Raw genomic sequence first — 25,434 nt, forward strand, 5'->3', positions numbered from 1 at the left:
CCTTCAACAAGTTTGTTACAAATTTTCAGGATTGCATGCATTCTTGAAACTGATACCATGTAATGTTAAAAAGCAGATAGCTAACTAAGTACACTAAAAACCATGTTTAATTATTTGCTACTTGAAGCCAATAGCAATGATGAAGAAATTTCTGTCATCCTCAGTGACAATATTTTTAGGGCCAAAAAATAAAACTCTGTATATTGGATCTGTTGAATGGAGAAAGGCCTGCCCCCCCTCCCCCAAATGAGACACCTTCCATGATAATAGGAGAGGAGAGCCTGGAGACAGCAATCACAAGGCAGAACGTAGCTAAGAGAACGGAAACTTGCCTCTTGGAAGGAATGACCCGGTTTGGCTCCCACTTTCAACAATCGAACAGAGAAGCGAAGAGGCAGGACAGACGAAGCGGGAGCCAAGCCGGGCTAGAGTGTTGGGCTGAAGGAAGGAGGGATACACACACTCGTGTTCTCCCCCTTCCTCTCTCTCTCTCTCTCTCAAATGGCAAATCCGAGCCCGGCCCCATGCCTTCTCCCAACCCCCGCCCTGTTCTCTTAGCTCTCCTCTCCTATTATCGTGGAAGGCGTCTCATTGGGGAGGGGGAAGCAAGCCTTTTTCCATTTCAAGGAGCTGCCGCTCCTCCCCCCCACCTCTTAGAAGTCCAGCCAGCTGCCCGCCAAGCTCTCCGCGGAGACTCACCCAGAGTTTTCACCGCGATTTGCCTGGTGAGGGGAGGCGGCAGGTTGATGCAGACCAAATCCACAGTATAATAAATACAAGTATAATAAATACTTGTATTTATTATACTTGTATTTACTTCCTCCTCCTTCTCCTCGCTGCGATCTGGTTGCTTCCCTTCACATCTTTGGAACGGCTTGGCTCCTTTTTTTTTTTTTAGGGCGCCCCTCCGTTGGGAGGAGGTGGAGGATAGGCTCCAACTCTGCCCAGAGAAGGAGTCCGAGCGCTCCGGGGAAACGCGGCAAGCAAGCCAGCACTTCAAAGTCATGTTTCGCTGAATGACGGGCAAGTTCTAAACTGCCGGCATGACTTTGAAAGGGCTGGATTGCCTTCCGCACGGGCCGAAGTGGAAGGCAAGTGGCAAGCCAGCCCTTCAAACTCATGCTGGCACTTTAGCGTGCCCCTCAGCTGCCATTCAGCGAAACATCTTTCGCTGAATTGCGGGCGAGTTCTAAACTGCCGGCATGACTTTGAAAGGGCTGGATTGCCTTCCGCGCGGGCCGAAGTGGAAGGCAAGCGGCAAGCCAGCCCTTCAAACTCATGCTGGCACTTTAGCGTGCCCCTCAGCTGCCATTCAGCGAAACATCTTTCGCTGAATTGCGGGCGAGTTCTAAACTGCCGGCATGACTTTGAAAGGGCTGGATTGCCTTCCGCGCGGGCCGAAGTGGAAGGCAAGTGGCAAGCCAGCCCTTCAAACTCATGCTGGCACTTTAGCGTGCCCCTCAGCTGCCATTCAGCGAAACATCTTTCGCTGAATTGCGGGCGAGTTCTAAACTGCCGGCATGACTTTGAAAGGGCTGGATTGCCTTCCGCGCGGGCCGAAGTGGAAGGCAAGTGGCAAGCCAGCCCTTCAAACTCATGCTGGCACTTTAGCGTGCCCCTCAGCTGCCATTCAGCGAAACATCTTTCGCTGAATTGCGGGCGAGTTCTAAACTGCCGGCATGACTTTGAAAGGGCTGGATTGCCTTCCGCGCGGGCCGAAGTGGAAGGCAAGCGGCAAGCCAGCCCTTCAAACTCATGCTGGCACTTTAGCATGCCCCTCAGCCGCCATTCAGCGAAACATCCCTATCACGAACGGACGCCGCCCGCAGATAACTTTCCATAACTTTCCGGGCGGCGGGACCCCCGCACGACGTTCTGTGCGGGCGGCAGCCGCTGCGCCCATGCTCTCGGAGGCGGCGATCCCATTCACGAAGAGGCAGCTCCTCGTGGGCGCAGCGCCTGCCGCCCGCACAGAGTGAATTTAATTGGGATCGCCTGCGGCCGCGAGGACCCCTGCACAAATGGACTCCTCGCGGCCGCAGGCGATCCCAATTCACTCAGCCGGGGCGGGCAATTTCTGCACGAACGGACTACTCCTCGCGGCCGCAGGAGAACAGGGAGGAGGAGGGGGCAGCCGCCCGCCCGCGGTTCAGGGGCTTCTGCCGGGCGGCAGGAGCCCCTGAACCGGCCGCGGGCGGCTGCAGCTGCCCCCACCCTCTCCTCCTGCGGCCGCGAGGAGTAGTCCGTTCGTGCAGAAATTGATTTGAAGTGAGAGAGGAAGTTCCGGAAGCGAGAGGCTGCCCCGGCGATCGATCCCTATCACGAACGGACGCCGCCCGCAGATAACTTTCCATAACTTTCCGGGTGGCGGGACCCCCGCACGACGTTCTGTGCTGGCGGCAGCCGCTGCGCCCATGCTCTCGGAGGCGGCGATCCCATTCACGAAGAGGCAGCTCCTCGTGGGCGCAGCGCCTGCCGCCCGCACAGAGTGAATTTAATTGGGATCGCCTGCGGCCGCGAGGACCCCTGCACAAATGGATTCCTCGCGGCCGCAGGCGATCCCAATTCACTCAGCCGGGGCGGGCAATTTCTGCACGAACGGACTACTCCTCGCGGCCGCAGGAGGACAGGGAGGAGGAGGGGGCAGCCGAGCCGCCCGCACAGAGTGAATTCAATTGGGATCGCCTGCGGCCGCGAGGACTCCTGCACAAACAGAGTATTCCTCGCGGCCGCAGGCGATCCCAATTCACTCAGCCAGGGCGGGCAATTTCTGCACGAATTGCCCGCCCCGGCTGAGTGAATTGGGATCGCCTGCGGCCACGAGGAATACTCCGTTCGTGCAGAAATTGCCCGCCCCGGCTGAGTGAATTCAATTGGGATCGCCTGCGGCCGCGAGGACTCCTCACAGCCGCAGGCGATCCCAATTCACTCAGCCGGGGCGGGCAATCAATTTCTGCACGAACGGACTACTCCTCGCGGCCGCAGGAGGACAGGGAGGAGGAGGGGGCAGCCGCCCGCACGCGGTTCAGGGGCTTCTGCCGGGCGGCAGGAGCCCCTGAACCGGCCGCGGGCGGCTGCAGCTGCCCCCACCCTCTCCTCCTGCCGCGGCGAGCGGAAAATTCGATTAGAATTAGATTACTCACCAGTCAGCGCAGCTGCAACCTCTTTCGTCTTTTGTAGAAAGGAAATGGAAACTCGCGCAAGCGTGCTGAAAATTTCCCATCCCAGCCAGCTCACTGATTGGCTGGAGTCCAGGCCAATCCAATCAGTGAGCGGGAGGCTGGGCTGGCTTAAATTTGTAGGTAGTAGGTAAAAGGCTAAAAGCACGCTTTTTTTGGCGCTCGCAGCTCCCGCCCATCAGCTGCTAGCTTGCTGGGCTGGCTCATCTGGTAGGATAGAGAACAGAACGATGAGCCAGCCCAGCAAGCTAGCAGCTGATGGGCGGGAGCTGCGAGCGCAAAAAAAGCGTGCCTTTTAAAAAGGCGGGCGGGACGCGGGAAAGTGCGTTGGAAAGCGGGTGTGTCCCGCCAAAAGCGGGACGTCTGGTCACCTTAAGCTAACACCAACTCGATAGCACAAATTAATTAAAAATGGAGTATTCATAATATAGTAAGTTATAAAGTAGGATTAAAAATTATATGTATTCTTTTCTTAATGAACAAAGGATATTATTTCAAGTGAAAAATGAGAGTTACTGAAATTGGATTGATATTTATTGATGTCATGTAAAGGAAGCAAGAGGTCTTTTGAATCCTGCCTCCCACACCCTGCCCCCGTGATAATGCCCTTCCAATGAAATTTTCAGTCAGTGTGCCAGCATCATCTCTGGGGTGCATCTAGATTTGCCTGTCTGTGGAGTGACACTCTCATAACCTCTCACAAATGTTTGTAAGACAGAAGATGGGATAAAAGATAGCAGCATCAGTACAATTAGGAGTAATAAAAGTGAACTTTCTCATGTGTAGAAAACTAACCCTTCAAAAATTACTACCCTGCATCTTGCAAGCCATTTAAATATATTAAAATCATATTGCACTACATAACTCAGACCATTGGGTAACGTGAAGAAGAGGACAGATAGCTTTTGATAATGTTTAAATAATGTATTTAAATAATGAAATTAAAAAAGAAAAATGGAATAGGCTGCATAAATCAATCTACTTTAGTTTTGCTTTTTTCTCAGTGGTTTGTTTTAACATACTATATTGTGAAATGGTCACAGACTGGGTTGTGAATGAAAATGATTTAATTTGCTTTCAATAATGGTAGAATCTTAGAATTAGAATAAAGAAAGGGATAATGTCTCTAATACTGAGATTAAAAAATGTTAGTTTCTTCAACATTTAGTTTATTAAATTAAGGATTGGATGTCACAAACTATAATGGATTTTCTTCCTGTTTGTGCACTAATTTTCCCTTTGAAAGAAGTGGGAAAATTGGAATTGATAAATCCAAGGCCATTCAGAAGAAACAACTTAACCCTCTGGGGTATTTTGCTTTCCTACATCTTTGCTGAAAGGTATCTGGATATGGAACTTACAACAATAATTTTCTAAGATTTAGAGCAGAAATCATGAAACGATGATTGTCCAAATGTATCACCATCAGCTTTATACTAGTGATCAATACTGAATGATGTTGGGAGATTTTTGAGTGATAAATTGGTAATTTCATGAAAAAAAATATGTCTGATTGCTATGATTCAACACCAGTTTGGTGTTATATAAGTAATCAAAGTTGTTAATTGGAGTTGTAATCCAACTGTCAGCTTCTGCTTTGCTCTCGCTTCAGCTGCCATGAAACGGGGAGGGAGGGCATGGTATTTGGGAGGGGTTACTCATTGTGCTGGAGGAAGGTTCTGGAGTTCACCGACTGATCCGACTACGCATGCGTGAGTGTTTCCCGCCAGGACTAACGGCACCAACATTCCATCTTCGTAATGCCTTTTGAAGTTATCTCACACCTGACACTTGGAAGAATTATGATTGGACTGGGACTATGATGCCAAGAGGGTGGGGAATGGGCTATTCTATATATCAATCGCTTTCGCGTCTAAATAATCAGACTTCGCTACGCTACGCCTTTAATCATTCTTAATTAGTAAAAGTACACTTGATTTCCACACATGGAGTCTCGTGGTCTTTCTTTCCTAATTAATTAATGGAGAGGAGCTGACAGATAGCGAAGTCTCATCAACACCCTACCAGGAGAATACAATCTTCCGTGGGGGGTGAAAACTACAAGAAGACGAAACAGAGAAAATGTCTTCGCATGCTAGCAATGAAGAAATGAAAAAAGATCCCACTGATTTATTATTACCCGAGGAGTTGGCTCAGCTGGACATAACGAGCTCTGCAAAAAAAACCCCTCCATTGGTCCTTGTCGGTGGGACAAAGAGAAGATAGTGCAAACTGGGATGCGGCCGTTACCAGAAGGAAACATCAGGAAAGGCCGTTTGAAGCGGGGCCCGAATGAAGACCCCAGGAAAGAGGTCAACCTGATTACTTGGAACAGAGGTACTCTGGGCAAAGATTCGGGGAGGGAGAAGAGGCCGAGAGGGGGTGGGAGCAAGAAAACCCACGGGCAGCTTCACCCCCCCCCCAGTCAGGGGTGCTGCCAGGCCAGGGGCCCCACCCCCCAGAAAACGCAGAATGGCTAATGTCCCCCCCTTAACTGTAAAGTATGATGGAAATCCTAAGAAGCTGGGGTTTTTCATCATGCAAGTTTATAACTTCATGGAAATTTATGGGCCCGATTTTGAATCAGATGCCATGAGAGTGCGCATGATTTTGCTTGCTTTGGAAGACGAGGCCGCTGATTGGTGGATAGGGTTGCACCAGACCAATTCCCCCCTCCTGAGGAATTTTAATGCGTTTATGGAAGCGTTCAAGAGATGATTTGATGACCCCCTAACTGAGAAACGGGGCAAACTGAAATTTATGACCCTCACGCAGGGAGACAGGCCGGTGACTCAGTACATTCAGGAGTTTCAACACCTTTGTAATTATATGAGAGGATGGAGTGAGGAAGCCCTTTTGGATAAATTTGCTTTGGGCTTGGATGAAGATATTTATCAACAATGTGTTAATCGCCACCTTCCCAAACGCCTCACAGTTTGGTATGAAAATGCAGCTGATATTGAACTTGATTTAATTAGACTCCGATGTGCAAAGGAAGAAAGGGAGAGGGAAAGAGAAAAAACATCGAGATCTTCCCCCCCAACCCGCAAAACCCCTTTCGGAGTGAGAAGCGAAGGGAGGGGAGGCCCCTCTGGAAAAGCTAAACCGTTCACCTGCTTTCGTTGTGGGAAGGGAGGCCATCACGCGCCAGAATGCCGGGCTAAGCTACCCACGACCGCCCCAACCCCTGCCAAGAGGGAGGGGAGATCCAGCAAGGCCCCAGACAAGAAGAAAAAGGAAGCCACCTTCGTTGTGGATTCCAACCCCCTGCAATTCAGCGAGGCCCTGGAGGGAGAAGCTGACGTCTCCACCAGCTCCTCTGATGACTCCGATGATGACGCCTCGCCTTGCTGGGTGAGTTCAAACAAAGGCCCCATGCTAATCCCGATAGAGTTGAGAGTTCTGCCCGATGGGGGGTCAGAAAGCCTTCCCGCCCTCCTTGACTCAGGCTGTTCCCGCTCAATGATCAATCCTGCTATGGTGGAGAAACTGGGCCTCAGGTTGAGAACTTTAAAAACCCCTATTGTCTTTTGCCAGATAGATGGGTCCATAGCAGGGGGGGGGGACCCGCCCATTTCTTTACTGAACCCCTAGAGATGAAAATGGGCTCCCATACCGAACTGATCTCTTTTATTGTGGCCCCTGGGATGGACAGACCACTAATTTTGGGCTTCCCTTGGCTTCGAAAGTGGAACCCTCGCATAAATTGGAGGGAGGGTTGGTTACGCATTCGCACGAAAACACCTCCGGAGGGGGAGGGCGTTTCTTCAGAGCCTGTTAGCTGCAGTTCTGATTTGGCCGCCAGAGGGCAGGAGAAGATTGAAGGAGAGGAAAAGATTCCTAAAGTTTATTGGGACCTGAGAGGAGTTTTCAGTGAGAAATCTTCAGATAAATTTCTGCCCCACAGGCCTACTGATTGCTCAATCGACATTTTACCCGGGGTGAAGCTCCCAAATATATTCCATGTCACCTAGGGAGATGGAAGAGATGAGAAAATTCATCGATAAAAATTTGGAACGGGGGTTCATTGAGCCTGCACGCCCTAAAGTCGCTGCTCCTGTGTTGTTCCGAGAAAAGAAAGATGGTTCCCTGAGACTGTGTGTTAATTTTAAAAATCTTAATGGGATCTCGGCCCAAAATCTCTACCCGCTGCCATTAATGAAGGACATGTTGGCCCAATTGGGGAAGGGCCGCATTTTCACTAAACTGGACCTTAGGGAAGCATACTATAGGGTCCATATAAAGGAAGGAGATGAATGGAAAACGGCATTCAACTGCCCTCTTGGCTGCTTCCAGTTCTGGGTGATGCCTTTTGGCCTGCAGGGGGCGCCTGCAGTTTTCATGCAATTAATTAATGAAATCTTGCATGACCACCTTTACAAAGGCGTTATCGTATATTTAGATGATATCATTATCTATACTCACACATATGATGAACACGTCGCTCTAGTGCGCACTGTTTTGAAAAAAACTCAGGGCCGCTGAACTTTATGCCAAATTGTCCAAGTGTGAATTTCACCAGGCGTAGATTGACTACCTAGGGTATCGCATCTCTCCCGCTGGCATTGAGATGGACCCTGGGAAAGTGAAGGCGGTCACTGAATGGGAGGCGCCCCGAACTCGCAGACAACTGCAAAAAATTTTGGGTTTTGCTAACTTCTACCGCCAGTTCATTCCTTCTTTTGCCAAAATTGCGCTTCCTATCACAAATTTGCTGAAGTCCAAAGGTGGGCCTACACCTAAGCCTAGCAAGCCACTGGATTGGACCATGGAATGCCAAGCTGCTTTCGAAAAACTGAAACGCCTTTTTGCTGCGGAACCAGTCCTGAAGCATCCCGACATGGACAAGCCTTTCGTCGTCCAGGCTGATGCCAGTGACGTCGCCGTGGGGGCCGTCTTGCTGCAAGCCAACGACCAAGGTAATTTACAACCCTGCGCGTACACCTCCCGCAAGTTCTCGGACACTGAAAGACGTTGGGCCGTTTGGGAGAAGGAGGCATTTGCAGTGCGATGGGCCCTTACCACATGGCGCCATTTTCTGGAAGGTGCTAAGCACCCTTTTGAGGTGTGGACTGACCACAAGAATTTGGAGGCTTTGAGGACCCCACGCGTTGGGACCAACAATTCAACCATTTCAATTTCACACTCAAGTACATCCCTGGGGGGAAAAATTTCATGGCGGACGCTTTGTCAAGACTCCCTCAATACAACTGCTCTAAACTGAGTGTTTTCAGCCTGTTGTTCCCACTTCCAGCCTGGCGGCTCCGGTAGTCACTCGCCAGCAGGCACGCTCGAAAGTGGAGGTGCCTCAGGATTTTCTCTCTGACCTCAAACGCGCCCTTCCCCAGGATGACTGGTTCCAGAAGCATCTGGATGAGTGCACGATGAGGGACGATTTACCGTGGATCGGAGCCAAACTTTATGTCTCTGCCTCTCTCCATCTCGTCGTCCTCCAACGGGCTCACGATTCCAAATTGGCGGGTCACTTTGGTTTCGTCAAAACTTTACACCTGGTTAAGAGGCAATTCTGATGGCCCTCTTTGAAAAAGGACATTGAACTGTATGTTGCCAGTTGTCCGGTTTGTGCTACCGCTAAAAGGCCACCTGGAAGACCACAAGGCCTACTCCAGTCTGTAGCCCGGCCTGTTGCCCCTTGGAAGGAAATTTCGATGGACTTCATTGTCGAGCTCCCCGAGAGCCAAGGGCACACCGTCATTTGGGTCATTACGGACTTATTCTCGAAACAAGTTCATTTTATACCTTGCCACAAAATTCCTTCTGCTAAGGCACTCGCTAAACTCTTCATTTCCCACGTTTACCATTTGCATGGAGTGCCTGATCGCATTATTTCTGATAGGGGAGTCCAATTCACCTCAGCTTTCTGGAAGGAATTTCTTAAGCGCATTGGCTCCACCCAGGGCCTTAGCTCCGCCCACCATCCTCAGACTAATGGGGCCTGTGAGAGGACCAATTCTGTTTTGGAACAGTATTTACGTTGTTTCATCAATTATCAGCAGGATGATTGGGTTGACTTGCTACCGCACACTGAGGTGGCCTACAACAATTCTATCCATACCAGCACTGGTTTTACCCCTTTTCGGGTTGTTTTTGGTCAGGATTTTGTTCCTATTCCTGAGTTGCCTCGTGACCAACCACAAGTTTCTTCCGTCGCTGACTGGAGCGAACGTCTGAGCCGTGTTTGGCCTTTGACTCTTGTTACTTTGGATGCTGCACATTGCGCTCATAAGAAACAAGCTGATAAGAAGCGTGCACAACCTTATCAGTACAGGGAGGGTGATCTGGTCTACTTGTCCACAAAATTCCTTCAGACCACTCAGAAATCCCAAAAATTGGGGCCTAAGTATGTTGGTCCCTTCCCCATCATCAAGATCATCAATCCTGTTTCCGTTCGTTTGCAGCTGCCTAAGCATCTCAACCATGTTCACCCCGTGTTCCATGTTAACCTCATTAAGACTGTTCGTGTTTCGTCTTTACGTCCGCCTGACGACCCTCCTCCTGCTCCCTTGTTGGTTGATGGCGAACAACACTTTGAAGTTCGTGACATACTGGACTCCCGCAGGCGGCGTAATCACATCCAGTATTTAGTGGCTTGGAAACATTTTCCCCCCTCTCATACGGAATGGGTTGACAAGTCCCATGTTCGTGCCCCCCGACTACTTCAGAAGTTTTATGCTGCTTATCCTGACAAACCTTGATTTTCTCTTTCCCCCCCCCCTTCTCTTTTCTATGTTTTGTTGTTCGTCTGTTTGTTTGTGCTTTCTCATTTTCCAGGCCTGATCGCCTTTTTCCGGGGGACGGCCGGATGTCAGCTTCTGCTTTGCTCTCGCTTCAGCTGCCATGAAACAGGGAGGGAGGGCATGGTATTTGGGAGGGGTTACTCATTGTGCTGGAGGAAGGTTCTGGAGTTCACCGACTGATCCGACTACGCATGTGTGAGTGTTTCCCGCCAGGACTAACGGTACCGACATTCCATCTTCGTGATGCCTTTTGCAGTTATCTCACACCTGATACTTGGAAGAATTATGATTGGACTGGGACTATGATGCCAAGAGGGTGGGGAATGGGCTATTCCATATATCAATCGCTTTCGCGCCTAAATAATCAGACTTCGCTACGCTACGCCTTTAATCATTCTTAATTAGTAAAAGTACACTTGATTTCCACAATGGAGTCTCGTGGTCTTTCTTTCCTAATTAATTAATGGAGAGGAGCTGACACCAACACACTTAAAGGGCAACAAGTTGGAAATGTGATTTGTTCCTTTGTAACATAAAAGCACTAGAATGGCATCACATATTAAGCCATAAGTACAGAGAATCCTCAATTAGTAAAAATTAGAACGGCAATTCCATTGCTAAGGGTCCAAGTCACTTAAGAAAAACATCACATGACCACAACACAATTATGACTGCACTTCCACTTTCATCATTGAGATGTCACATGATCCCAACTGGCAGTTTCACTTCCATGTTCTCTGTTAATTCTGTTTATTAGAAGCCAGTTGTGAAGCACAAAAATTGAAGGTTTGAAGGTTTATTAACATTTGTATGCCGCCCACTCCCTAGAGACTCTGGGCAGCTCACAGATAAGATAGGGGACATATATATAAAAAATTAAAATAAGGGTACAAACATTAAAATTACACAACATGCATACAGCTTAAAGTGGGGCTGGATAAAATCAACAGCCCCAGGCCTGCCGGGGTCGACCTCTGCCCTCCGACCAACACTGACTGCGACCTGTCCGAGAGGTAGGAGGAAAACCACCATAGGACGGTGCCTCCCACTCCCACCTTCTGTAACCGTCGCAGAAGGATACCATAGTCAATGGTATCGAAGGCCGCTGAGAGGTCAAGAAGCACTAGGATAGAGGGATATCCTCTATCCCTGGCTTGCCAGAGATCATCGATCAGCGCGACCAAAGCAGTTTCCGTGCCGTAACCAGGCCTGAAACCTGACTGAAAGGCATCCAGATAATCTGTTTCATCCAAGGTCCATCGGAGTTGAAAGGCCACCACCTTCTCAACAACCTTCCCTACGAAAGGGAAGTTGGAGACTGGACGATAGTTGTTCAAAATGGCTGGGCCCAGGAAGGTTTCTTAAGGAGGGGTCTCACCACCGCATCCTTTAGGGGTTGCGGAAAGGATCCCTCCCGAAGAGAGGTGTTAACAATCCTCTGGAGCCAGCCACTTGTCACCTCCCTGCTGGTCGAGACCAGCCAGGAGGGACACAGGTCCAGTATACAGGTGGAGGCACTCACCGCTCCCATGGCCTTGTCCACTTCCTCAGGAGTGACAAGTTGAAACTCGCTCCATAAAATGCAATCAAGACCTTCCCCCGGTGCCTCGGTTGGTACCGTCCAAGTGGAGTCCAGGTCCGTCCGAATCCGAGCGATTTTATCTGACAGAAACTGGACAAATTCCTCAGCTCTGCCCTGTAAAGGGTCATCCGCATCCCTCCCTTTCAAGAGGGAGCGGGCTATTCTAAACAGGGCAGCTGGATGCGATTCTGCGGATGCAATAAGAGCGGAAAAATGTGCACATTTTGCCGCCCGTATCGCCACTAGATAAGTCCTAATAAAGGCTCTTAATTGTGTTCGGTCGGATTCAGAGTTACTGGGCCGCCACCGTCGCTCTAGGCGTCTCTTTTGGCGCTTCATCTCCCGGAGTTCCTCGGTGAACCAAGGAGCCCTCCTGGATCCACTGCCGCGAAGAGGCCGTAAAGGCGCAATCCGGTCTAGAGCTTTGCCGCCGCTAAATTCCAAGCAGCGACCAAGGACTCCGCCAGACTGTGGACAAGAGAGTCAGGTATCTCACCAAGCGCCGTCTGAAATCCCATAGGGTCCATCAGGTGTCTGGGGCGGAACCACCTAATTGGTTCCCCCTCCCTACAGTGGGGGATTGGTTTCCAAAAGTCAAGCCTCAGTAGGAAGTGATCAGACCATGACAAGGGCAAGTTCTTAATGCCCTTCAAACCTAGATTACGTCTCCACTGCTCCGAGAGAAATACGAGGTCAAGCGTGTGACCCGCTGTATGAATCGGACCCCGAATTACCTGGGTCAAGTCCATGGCTGTCATGGAAGCCATGAACTCCTGCGCCCCATCAGAACGTTCGCTGAGCGAAGGCAGATTGAAATCCCCCAGCACTATAAGACTGGGAACTCAATCGCCAGCTCGGCTATTGATTCGAGGAGTGCAGGGAGGGCTGTTGTAACACTGTTGGGAGGTAGGTACGTTAACAACAAGCCCACTTGACCCCCAAGGTCCAACTTCACCAACAGGGACTCACACCCGACAAGCTCCGGAGCAGAGATCCTATGAGGAACTAATGACCTTTGGATGATGGCAGCCACTCCCCCACCCCTTTCTCTGGCGTCATGGCTGATGGAGCACCTGAAACCCTTCTGTGCACATTTCAGTGAGGGGGACTCCTCCCTCCTGGCCCAGCCAGGTTTCAGTAATACATGCCAGGTCTGCCCCCTCATCTAATATTAGGTCCCGGACAAGGGGAGCTTTGTGAACCACAGACCTGGTGTCAGCCTCCGCTTTGCTGCTGCTTTGGCTGCCATTGAAACGGGAAGGGGGGCATGGTATTTGAGAGGGGACTCATTGTTGTGCTGGAGGAAGATTCTAGATTTTGAACTGTCCACCTTACTGCGCATGTGGAGGAGGAGTGTTTCCCGCCAAGGCCAACGGAACCAGCATTCCATCCTGGTGATGCCTTTCAAAGTTATCTCACACCTGACAATTGGGAGAATTATGATTGGACTGTGCACGGGATGCCAAGGGGAGGGGAATGAATTATACAATATATTATTCGCTTTCACACCTAAATAACCAGACTTGGCTTAGCTTCGTTTCTATTCATTTATAATTAGTAAAAGTACCCTTGATTTCTACCAATGGAGTCCTGTGGTTTTCTTTCCTGATTTTTGAATGAAGAAGGGCTGACACCTGGCATTTAGCAACAGCAGCCTGAGACCAGGGCCCTGACAACTCTCGCCATCTGGTCCTGGAGTGGAGATAACAGGGCCGGAAGGAGGGATCGCTGTGACATAGCAGACCTTCCTTCCCCAGTAATGGCTAGCCCTGAAGCTCCTGTCGTACCTGCCCCTCCCAGTCATGACCGTAATGCTCTGGCCCACCCCCGTGCCCGCAGACCCCCCTGTATCTTCCAAGGCCCCTGTTCTTCTCAGCAGGCCAAACAAACCAGACACTCCGGATTGAGAGTTGGAGCCAGGTCCCCATCCACTTCTGCTTCTGCACTCAGTGGAGGGGGCACCAGGCTGCATTCTCGGTCCGCTCATATATACCACACAAACACTCTCTCAAGCATATCCCTCTGTAATCATTAAAACATATAAAATATAATAATACAATAATATAATTTAAAAGTGGGTTCATTCATCTTCATTCACACAGCACACACTCCACAAGCAAAATTTGGCGCAGGTCTTAATTCCGCCTGAGTGGATCAGCGTAAGTTCGGGTAGCCGGAGCTAATGATGGTGCAGAAGGGAGAGCTCCTTGATCTCTCTTCCCTCCTGTGGGTCCGGAAATGTGCAAAATGGGGTGACCGGAGCGGCTGTAGGGGTGTGCCAGTTGGAAGAGGTGCTGAATCCATGCCCGTGTCTCCACCGCTTCCTGTCGTTTCCTTCCATCTAGGGCGTGTGACACGAACCAGCTATAGAAGCTGCCAGCACGCCAGAAGATCTTTATAACCGTTGCAATGTTGGTACTGTTCAGAAGATAGACTGAAGAGAAGAAGGCGAAGAAGGCACCAGTCGGGACCAAAAATGGCGGCTGCTGGAGGAAATAATCACCCAATCCCCAGGCACACCGCCTATTCAGAGTAATGGCGCCAGGAATAGGATGGTCCAAAGAGTGGCGCTGTCTGAGGCGGCACTCCTGAGGTAGCAGCGGATGACACTGGTCGCAGCAAAAGGCCAGGCGCGAAGATCCCGGAGCCACGGTCCAAACAAGCAGAATGTAGGGCAGCACAAAGCCCTGCAGCGGCAACAGCAAGGTAGAAGAAACACCGCACAAAGAAGGAAGGAGGGGGGGGGCAAAAGAGCTGTGGCGGCGGCAGAAAACCAGCTGCCCAGTCCCAACACACATTACTGTAAAACTCCTCACCCCCTCCTCGGGGCACAAACTGTCGTGCCGGCACCGACGCCTCCCACGGCAGCGAGGCCAAGACCGTCGCCGCCTGTGCAATGCCGTCTCCGTCGCCGACCAGCCCCAGCACAAGAGCACAGAGAAACCGCCGAGGGTGGCAACACCGTCCAGAAGCTGCCTGAAAGCAGCCCCCCCAGGTAGTTGCCCCCCTGGATTGTCTGAAAGCCGGTCTCTTGCAGGAACCCCTCTTTTACCATGTCCGAGGTCCTGGCTCCAGAGCTTCTTCCGGTTTTTTTTCAGCAAGCCTGAGCGATAAAGCTCGGCAGCCATTTCCCATTCTCACGCATGCGCAGCTGGTTGTTCAGCTGACCCAAAACTGCACAGCTGTCTTTGTGTGTGGTTCTGTCCATCAATAAACTTTCTTTCCAATCAGCATGTTAATTTCAGCATCTGGTGATCACATGATTGTAAGAGGCTGTGATTATCATATATGACCTCCAGTTGTGAAATGCCTAATAGCAATCATGTGGCCACAAAATGCTACAATGGTAATAAATGTGAGGATTGTCACAAAAGTGTCTTTTTTCCAACCATTATGATATCAAACAGTCGCTTAACAAAATATTCAGTTCGCAAATACTACCTGTTTATTCACAAAAAGGATACTCCTTGTCTTTCACGTGAACTATATCTGGTATGACCTACTAACTAGGGATGCTGAATTGTGCAATAAAATTATATCTGAACAATCTTGAAAGGATACCCTATAGCTAATTCTCGACTTACAACAATTCATTTAGTGATCATTCAAAGTTACAACTGAACTGAAAAAAGTGACTTATGACTGCTTTTCAAACTTACATGACCATTGCAGCAATTGTGGTTGTAAATCAAGGACTACCTGTAATATGCCATCTATAATTGTGAATGATAGTGGTTCTCTATCTCAGTAGGATTATCTTCCTTGATGTAAATTAGAAATGGAAATTCTGGTCCCAATTGTGTCATAACTCAATGGCTACCTGTAAAGTTTTATGTGTTTTCTGCCTATTCACAAATAGTAGAAGAAACAATTCATCTTGCCAAAGGCAGTTAAACTAAAGCGTGGAGTCAGGGTTATGGTGTTGGACTAGAATTGGAGTTACTCTGCCCTGAACTGTAGAGATTTTGGACCAGTCATTCTTCAAAGGGAAACCATTGAGGATGGAATTTGAGGGTGGAAATGTGTGTGCTGGGAGGAAAGGCAATATATCCATTAATGGAGGTTTTAAAGAAGAGACTAGACAATCATTTGTCTAGAATATATATGGTCTCCTGATTGAACAAGGGTTTGGACTAGAAGACCTCCAATGTCTTTTCCAACCCTAGTATTTTACCTTCTTCTATTAGCATTACACCATCAATAACAAAATGCATTTAAAACAGAAGTCTATTTTGACATAAGTAAAAAATATATCCTCTTTTCCTAGTAAACATCTAGAAAAGAAAATAAGAGAAAGGATACCTTCTTTTGCCTATTTTCTGCAGTAACCAACTGAGCTGCCATCCTCTCTTGCATTTTTCTGCAATGCGCCATAACAGCTTCCAAAATAGAGAGTGGGTTGGTACAGATAGACTTCTTCTCTTTAGCACCAGCCCCTGCTTCATAATCTCGCTGCAGAGCCAAAAATGGGTCACTAAGATTAAATCTTCCATACCGTTCCTGGATAAAAACCTCTTTCCTTCGTGCCTGAAATATTAAATTAAGAGACAAACACAAATAATTAATGATAGTTGAATTATATATTCATAGACGTAACAACCACACATACCTGCTGCTGTAAAGCAATCAACATCCTGCATCATGTTTAGATGACTGCAAATTATTTCAGAGTCTTTAATAATAAATCAACACATTTTAGAATATGTATGTTTTGTGCCAGTTATCTTTATAACATGTCATTCCTTTGAAGCATAACACAGAAAGTAAATATTAACAGAGAGTAACTCACTATTTTATAAATGGAATTTTTAAGAAATATCAATAAAAAGTGTTCAAAAATCTTCTCAAGATTTTGTTAAAGTAGTACTTATGAAAGTCAACTGGCTTCTAGGGCAAATAGATTTACCTCCCTTTTTGTATACTGTATTCATAAAAAATGTTTATTATTTTCCTTCATTTTTAAATTTTGCAAACCAAGTTTTTTTTGTTAACATTAGTGAGATTGACCAATCAGCGCTACACAACTTGCATTCCTGTGCCCTCATAGAACCAAGATTTTTAAGAGTATTCAGGAAGAGAAGATAGGCATGTTTAAGTTGAATAGAGGCAGCAGTGCTTTTTAATCAGTCTTATGGATATAAAAATGATTGTTCTTTAACCGGTAATTTTTTTAAAAAATAGAATCAAATGCCACTGGGATATGTAGCATTCCATGTGGAACAAACAATATATACATATATGTGATTACTTCAAGGGAGGCCATGTCAGGAAATTGAAGTCACAAGCAAATAATGCAAAATTCTACTAATACAGGCTTTAATAAGAAAATATTGAAAGCTTGGCAATGTTTTTCATTTCTATTTTATACCAAAGAAGGTCAAAGTGGGACAATTTTTAATTTCTTTCAGAGAGAGAAGGGGGGAGAGAGAAAGAGAGAGATCAGTCTGCATAATAGCAATAGCAGTTAGACTTATATACCGCTTCATAGGGCTTTCAGCCCTCTCTAAGTGGTTTACAGAGTCAGCATATCGTCCCCAACAATCCGGGTCCTCATTTTACCCACCTTGGAAGGATGGAAGGCTGAGTCAACCTTGAGCCGGTGAGATTAGAACCGCTGAACTGCAGATAACAGTCAGCTGAAGTGGCTGCAGTACTGCACCCTAACCACTGCGCCACCTCGGCTCTTAAAACAGTACTACAGTAGATCTCCAATTACAAGTGAAACAAAATATTTTGAGTTATGTAAGTAAATTTTGGTGGATAAATACACCAGTCTGGAGATATGTATATGTTTCAGATTTAAACCAACTCATACGATCTATTCAAGCAGATTTCAGATAAGAAAAAAAAAATATTGATGAGAGAGTGACACAACTCATTTTAGAAATATTGCCACGGAAGAGTGGAGGTGACAAATATGGGAGGCTACTTAACTGCACAATAACAATGTATAGCAGTTATAGAGAAAACTATGTCAAATACAGTTCACATGGCTAGCACAAATCATTTGCCTGAAAATGTATGTTTTCTGAAAACCTTGGGAAATAAGGCTTTAAAATGGGTGCAAGTCAGGAATATATATACTCGAGTATAAGCCTAGTTTTTCAGCCCACTTTTTGGGCTGAAAAAAGCCGCCTCGGCTTATACTTGAGTCAGTGAAAAATTTGCCCGAAATGGAGGAGAAAAGGGGGCGGGGCCATGCCGCTGGGTGACACTCGTGAATGGCCCAGTGCCCCTGTGAGTTTCCCCTCCCTCTGTGTCAGTTTGCCGCGCAGCGCGCACCGCACCATCCCCCCTCCTCACGTTCTAATGTAATGCAGGGCTGTCTTACGATTCCCCTTCCTCCCCCTCCTGCCGCTCTGCAACGATGTCCCGCCTCCTCCTTGTTATGGCAAGCAGCCACATAGCGATGTCCCACCTCCTCTGGTACAGTGATCCAATGATAGGAATCACTGTGCCGTGTGTCATAGGAGGTGGGACATCGCTCCCGCGGCTGCACGGGACATCATCATCACAGCGGGACATCAGCATCATGAGGTGAGTGAAGTATTTCATTGAATACACCGCTAGTTTACTGTTTTTCTTTGAAATAAATATTCAAAAACATTATTGGTATCTATTTTTATTTTTGAAATTTACCGGTAGCTGCTGCATTTCCCACCCTAGGCTTATACTCGAGTCAATAACTTTTCCAGTTTTTTGTGGTAAAATTAGGTGCCTCGGCTTATATTCGGGTCGGCCTATACTCGAGTATATACGGTAGTTGGAAATGTCACACACACACACACACACATACACACACACACACACACACCCCATCCTCATCCTCCTATCTCACAGAGTTGGGAAAGTGGAATAAATTATTTCAGTTATCTTCTACTATGCAGCAGGTATCTTCACTTCTATCATCCCACCACCAAGATGCTTCCACCATTCAAAACACATATGAGCCTCTTGATATTTTCAATCAGGTGTAATTAGGATCTAAATCCAAGGTATTTACACAAGTACTTCCCTTCCCTAGAATTGCATGCACAACAATACAATCTTATGATTTTTAAGAAATAAATTCAATTGTATGTGATGAGATTTTAAATAAAAATCAGAGGTTTATAAGCAGATCATATTTCATTAAGAAAATAGAGTTATTTTTTCTAAAAAACTCTTTGCCTTCCTAAAAATACTCAAATGTTCCCTTTTTTGTAAGCCAAGGTCTAAACCTAATACTTCCTTCAAGATCAACATACCAATTTAGAACTCACTGGAAACTTCCTTAAACATTTTCCTTGCAAACAACTTAAGAAACATTTTCTAGGGAATGCATGTTTAGTTTGTCTTTATATAGTAATAGTATCTTCAACTGGCCATAGAAAAAATTAGTTTTACATGAGTCACAAGCACCTTATGTTTCAAAAACCTTGAAATGTTTCCTATCAACTCAAAAGCACAGTGATTTTGCTGCTGACATACAAGACAAAATACTATCAGAGAGAAAGAACAGTAAGTATTATATCAAAAGGTCCTGAATTTATAATTATACAAGCACATACCGTATATAGTTTATGTAGTCTGGCTATTTCAGAGTTGTTTTAGTTATGGAATAAGCAAACAGCTAGAAATACATTTTTCTTACTGAAGACTGTATTATACAGTTAGAATTATACATTTAGAAGACTCATCAAACTTGACTAATCTCTTCCTCACATACAAAATTTACCGCACAGAATATACAGTAGTTCTTAGGGATACCAAATTCATGTATAAACTTGAATATGTATATTTTTTCATTATATTATTCATTTGAATTTTGATAAATAATTGCCCTTTAGAGCAAAAAAACCAAAAACGAGGAGCAGGGGAGCAGCTACTGATTTGCTCCTTCACTGATCTTATTTATCTAGGAATCTCAATGCAAAATTGTACTATTTTAGAAAAGTTTTATTCTTAGGTATTTCTGGAAGAAATTGACCTACATCTATTCTGAGTAGCTCTACAATCATTTATTTTCTATTCTTTATTTTGCATTAGGAATGACATTACTAATAGTTTCCCATGGAATGAAGTAAAAAAACAACAACTCTGTCCTTCACCACAAAGTCTGAAGATAGGACTATCCCACTCATATATCTTGGATCTAATTATTCATATAAATAAAATAAATATGAAATTAGCAGAAATGTAGCATGCTATTGTGATATTAGCAATAGCAATAAGACTTAGGCTTATATACCTCTTCATAGTACTTTATAGCCATCTTTAAGTGGTTTACAGATTCAGCATATTTTCCCCAACAATCTGGGTCCTCATTTTACTGACCTCAGAAGGATAGAAGGCTGAGTCAACTTTGAGCCTGGTGAGATTCGAAACTGCCAAATTGCAGTCAGCTGGTAGTCAGCAGAAGTAGCCTGCAGTACTACATTCTAACCACTGTGCCAGCACGGCTCTAAAACATATTTGTGATATGAAAGAAATTTTTCAAAGAAAGATATTTACATTTCTTCTTAAATTTGCATTCCATCAGCCTCACACATATACTGTATTTTTGGAGTATAAGATGCTCCGAAATAGAAGATGCACCTAGCTTTTGGAGAGGAAAACAAGGGGAGAAAAATCTGCCTCTACCTCCCAGCAATTTTCCTCCTTGCAGCAAACAGCAAACAGTACAGAAGATATATACTGTTTGTGGTGTTACATTTCAGACTATATTTGTACAGATGTTGTTAAAATTGATGTGGCTTTCTGGAAGTATACATTATTTTCTGCTGTTTAAAAGAAAATACAACAGCATTAGGCCTCTTCAGATCAAGCATTTATTTTAAATGCATCTTCATTTTGTTAAGTTGTCTAGAACAATAATAAAGCAGTCTTTAAAAAATAAATCTAATAATTTGAACATTCTATAAGCATTTATAGTTATTGACTTAGCTCCTTGCAGCAAACTGTCTGATTAGCATGAAAAATAAAACCTGTTCTGCCTCTGCCTCCCAGCTATTTACTTCTGTACAGCAAACAGCAAGTTTCACTTTCGATTTCAGCACCAGCCTCCCGATCATTAGCAGTTTCAGGCTGCAGGGATTGCCATAGCCTATTGCTTCCTCCGCAAGCCCCATTTTCTCCATTTGCTGCAAGGATGTAAATTTCTAGGAGGCAGAAGCCAAAGGGTGGGCAGGGCGAATTTGGTGTATAAGACACACCCAAAGTTTCAGCCGCTTTTGGGGGGAAAGATGCATCTTATACTCCGAAAAATACATTGTAAGCAATCTTGATTGGGACTGACAACTCCATCATGAAGCAACACAATCATAAAGTGAATAATCATGACCATGCCAACTTACAACAGTTCCAGATGTGATCCTTAAACATTATGTTACATTATTGCTTCCCCATTTGCTTGTTTTGACTTTGCTTGTCAAAAGCCAGCAGTGAAGGTTGGTGATTATATGACTGGGATGCTGTGATCATTGTAATTGCACAATGATTCCCAAGTACCTGAATTGCTATCTTGTGACTATGAAACACTGTAACCACTTCAAGGTCTGGTCATTGTTCTCCTAATTGAGTGCCGTCATAATTTTGCAGTTGCTGAATGAATGGTTGCTAAACGAGGATTATGTATACTGTTTTTATGGAGGTCTGCCTCCCTCCCATTGCTACCAGTATTCAATGTTCCCTCTAAGCTGCATGGCTGCGTGGCCGTGCACATAACAAGAAAACACCGTGCAGAAGTTTCAAACTGCCGCGCAGTGTTTTTTAATGTCTTAAAATATGACTGAAAATATCTCCCCTCCCTCCCTTCTTTCTCTGCACCAAACTCTGTCCTCCATCTGGTGATTGGTGAAATCAACAAAGACTCTGCCTGGAGACTGATGACGCTGCAGAACGGAGAATTCCTATTGGTCCTCTGGGGCTTCGTCGGTTCCTGGGAAAACGCGATTTGCTGGTTGTAGCCTGCGTTTCTCTGCACATCCGGGGTTTCTCAGGCATTGCATTCCTGGAGGTCTGAGGGAAAGGGAGGTGACCCTTTTCCTCCTTGCCTCCCTCCCCAACATCTGCTCTGATGGCAATTATAGCTAAAAAAAATTCAGGTGCTCAGGCATGAAAATGTGCCGCTCAAACACTATACTTTTCCGCAAACACTGAAAAAAAATAGAGGGAACATTGCCAGTATTGCCCTGACCTATCCTCAAAACAATATTCTAGCCTTGATTGTTTAAGTCAAATTACTTGGAAATTGTAGCCTAACACATATTTAAAAGTATTAGAAACAAGCTGTGAGAAGATCCATACTTTGAACATGCAAAAAAATATATGAGAAAACCTTCTTCATCTCCATCTTGTTCTTACTCTACAATTCAGGGTAAAACTGAGGTTTCAGGTGAGGCACAGCTATAAAGGAAGAATGGCCAAGAACTAAATTTTTGAAGAACATGTGCATCCATTAGATTTCAGTATTTCTCTTTGTAATAGCTGAAAATCAGAGACTATTTTCTAGAGATTATATTATACAAACACATACAATATCAATTTATTTGCTCTGAATACTTAATTCTGAAATATGTGTTTTTATAGGAAACTTGATCATGAATAAACTGTTTTCATTTGTTCAATGATATTCATTTTTCCATTGTTTCCATAGTAACAGAATATTGCTACATATACAATTATGATATCACTGGAGAATTAGCTGAAATAGTGGTTGCCAAGGAAACCTCCTTTATTCAAAAAGTTTGCTTTTTTAAAGAATGGAAATAATAAGAACAATCAGGTTATGCTTCTTTAATAGTTCTTTTTTAATGTTGATTTTGTATTTTTAAAATCATAATTACATAACCTTTCTCCTTAGAGAAATGAAAAGTCCCAACTCAGATTAGATTTTAGTTTAAATGCAACTGTTCCCCAAAGGAAACTAATTTCAAGGAAATTCACAATAAGCAAACTAAATTATCAATAACAAGATTCAGAATGTAAAAAAATGTATTTTAAATGTAATACCAGCATTTCAACCATAAATCAGTAGATCTTGCAATTTTTTATTATCTAGTATGCTTTAATCAACTAAATGTCTAATAGAATCTGTCAAACTTTCAATAAATTATTTTGGCTGCACCCAGATTGTTTTCTTTCTCCATTTCCTCGGCTAATATTATATACATGCGTGCTAGGGTATGTATCACACATTGCATTATGGGTGTGACATGCTAGCGCATGACCCATGCACTCTCCCTGCTTATGGCATGCAAGCCAAAAAAGGTTCACCATCGCTGACCTATGCAGACTGATTGTGCCCAGATGATACAGAACACTGAACGTTGGAGATGAAATGAAAAATCCTAGAAGAAAGGAACAAAATGGAATGGAATATCTGTTAAATGATTGGCTAAATAAAACTTTGTTTATATTATAATTTGGTCTCCATACTATGAGGAATATATGAATTAATTTTCATAAAACATTGAGCTATTTCAGGAATGGGAAAAGGGGAGTGGAGGAAAGGAAAGGAAAGGAAAGATATAAGAATTGCTCTTGTTGAAAAACTATGTGATATACACCTGGAGCAAATGTACAAAGAGCCCTGCCAGAAAACAAGCCTATCAAATTACTATCCAGTGTATTCCATTGTCTACCAGATTACACTTAACAAACCTATGTTTCCTATTTAACAAACTGAAAGGACCTTAGGGGTTGGCATTCAGTAGTCAAATATTCTTAGCTATTCAGTTTTTATATTATTTAGATTGAGAGGAGAAAATGTATATAACAGTTTTAAAGCAATCTTTGAGCTGCTTTGAGATCATGTTTTCTTGGAAAGCAATTTAGAGTTGCATTACAGAGGAACCAAAAATAAACTATGAGTAATGTACATGTATTCAGGAGACATTTACATATGTGCTTGACATTTCAGGAGCTGAATTGCAGACATTCTTTCAACCCACTGCCACTGCACCAATAAACCATACTTCTAAATGTGTTAGAGCTGATGTGAGTTAGAGTTCACCTTCTCCTCTACCAATCCAGGAGATCATTAATCAGTGTCTTTCATGAGATATTGTCACCAGCTATACTTTTTCATATCCAGAGAAATATATACCAGGAGTGACTTATTGCAACAGTAAGTCTGCAGGATGAATCCTTCCCTATTTCTCATAAACATGTGTTGAAAACCTTCTACGCTCAAATCCAGTGGCTAGGCTGCCTGAGAACCCTAAGAAGAAGCTGCTGGGACAGCCAAAGGAAAGGAGAAAAATCAGATAAAGGATTAAATACAAATCAAGGACTTATCCACAGATAACACTTTGGGAACTGTTAAATGAACTGGACTATGGTGTTATGGGAAGGATACTCCTTGATTACCTCTCCCCATAATGAATAAATTTTAAATATTTATCATATCATCACTTTCTTCTCTTTAACTTGAGTAGAACAACTTCCAATGAGTTCAATAATTTGGAATCATTGACTGTAGGGTTGAAATGGTTGCAACAAGGCTTTTCACTATATCAACCAGTTGATTTTTATTCTTAAAAAGTGAATACTTTTTTGAGACAAACGCAAAGCCTTGGTAAATACATGTTTGTGCCCATGTAGTTTTCTTGGCAGCAAATCAAAATGCTTTGTCATTGCCTTTTTGTCAGACGACCCAGGCATGTCTGTTAGTGCTCCACTGAATTCCTGAACTCTATTTGACCAATCTGGGCATCAATCAAGTTTGCTTATTGCTGAGGTATAAAACACCCATTCTCAAATCCAAGGGCAGAATAAATAAATTTATCTATTTTGAAATATTGCAAAACAATTATACAATCTGAAGAGAAACCAGATGAGCACTATGGAGCAACTTCGTCCCAGAACTGTCATCTATTTAATATTTTATTTATTTCTTTATTAAATTTATATTGTTTATTCATTTTGTCCATGAGATGATGATGATGGTATCTGTTTTAGTCAACTCCTTAAAGCAAGAGTGGGCAACTATGGTGGGCAGCTATTCTGGAAGTTGAAGATATGTGGACTTCAACTCCCAGAATTCCTGAGCCAACCATACCCCTACTGCTAGATTAGGAATTCTGAGAGTTGAAGTCCACAGGTTGTAAAGTTGCCATGGTCGACCACCCCTGTCTTAAGGTAAGTAATGCATTTATCTGAATTCTAACGATGTTCAAGGAATTATGTGTGTGTGGGACCCACATAGGCCAAGAATAACTTGTTTTTACTCAAAGAAGACCAACATTTCAAGCTACCTGCTGATGCTCTGCTCTGTTTCTTCCACCAGTGAACATGGCAAGTGCTATAGGATAGGCAATTGCTATCACTGAAGCAATAAAAAGTTTCAAGAAGTATCCTAGGGAGATATGCCTTTCCCTTATTCCTTAGTTTCATTTATGAGCTTAAAGCAGTTTTATTACTTTCAAAAGATAATTCAATAAAAGGGTAAATTATATCTTTTATTGCTAAACTTCCAGTAGAATGCTCTACTGTGTTTTGAATAATAATTAATTTTGTAAATATTTTCCTTGTTTTTTTTACTAGCAAGTACTTGTGGAAGACATTTTGTATTTTAAAATTGATGTACTGTTTAAAAATAAAAAGTGAAGCCCCCTAAGTATCAATGATTTCAGTGGGATTATCAAGTTCCATTTGATTGTTGCCATTAGATTTCATCTTTGTTATCACAAGAGATAATTGCTCTATTTGCTACCAGGTAACACTAAAATTGGTTAGGCATAATTTGCCAGATTCAAAGTTCTCTCAAATTTAATTTGACTTAAGAATTCTTCTTAGTATATTACGAAAGACAGATAGGAACTACCTTGGAAAAAGAATATTCAATTATATGCACATAAACCCTTATATCTTGCTCGAATCAATTCCTCCATCCTAATGTAGTAGCCTCTGTCAAAAGGGAGGTGCTAGTTAG

The 25,434-nt window shown here is 44.5% G+C and overlaps 1 protein-coding gene across 1 annotated transcript in view; it reads right to left on the reverse strand.

Moving 5' to 3' along the window:
• Nucleotides 1-25,434, reverse strand: part of CTTNBP2 (cortactin binding protein 2) — a 134,029-nt gene that overhangs the window by 77,517 nt on the left and 31,078 nt on the right. The window contains exon 3 of the mRNA XM_032221526.1: nt 15,822-16,046. Within this exon, the coding sequence (XP_032077417.1) occupies nt 15,822-16,046 (225 nt within the window). The remainder of the gene's footprint in view (nt 1-15,821; nt 16,047-25,434) is intronic.

Source organism: Thamnophis elegans, chromosome 7, assembly GCF_009769535.1.
Source record: "Thamnophis elegans isolate rThaEle1 chromosome 7, rThaEle1.pri, whole genome shotgun sequence".
NCBI classification, from domain to species: domain Eukaryota; kingdom Metazoa; phylum Chordata; class Lepidosauria; order Squamata; family Colubridae; genus Thamnophis; species Thamnophis elegans.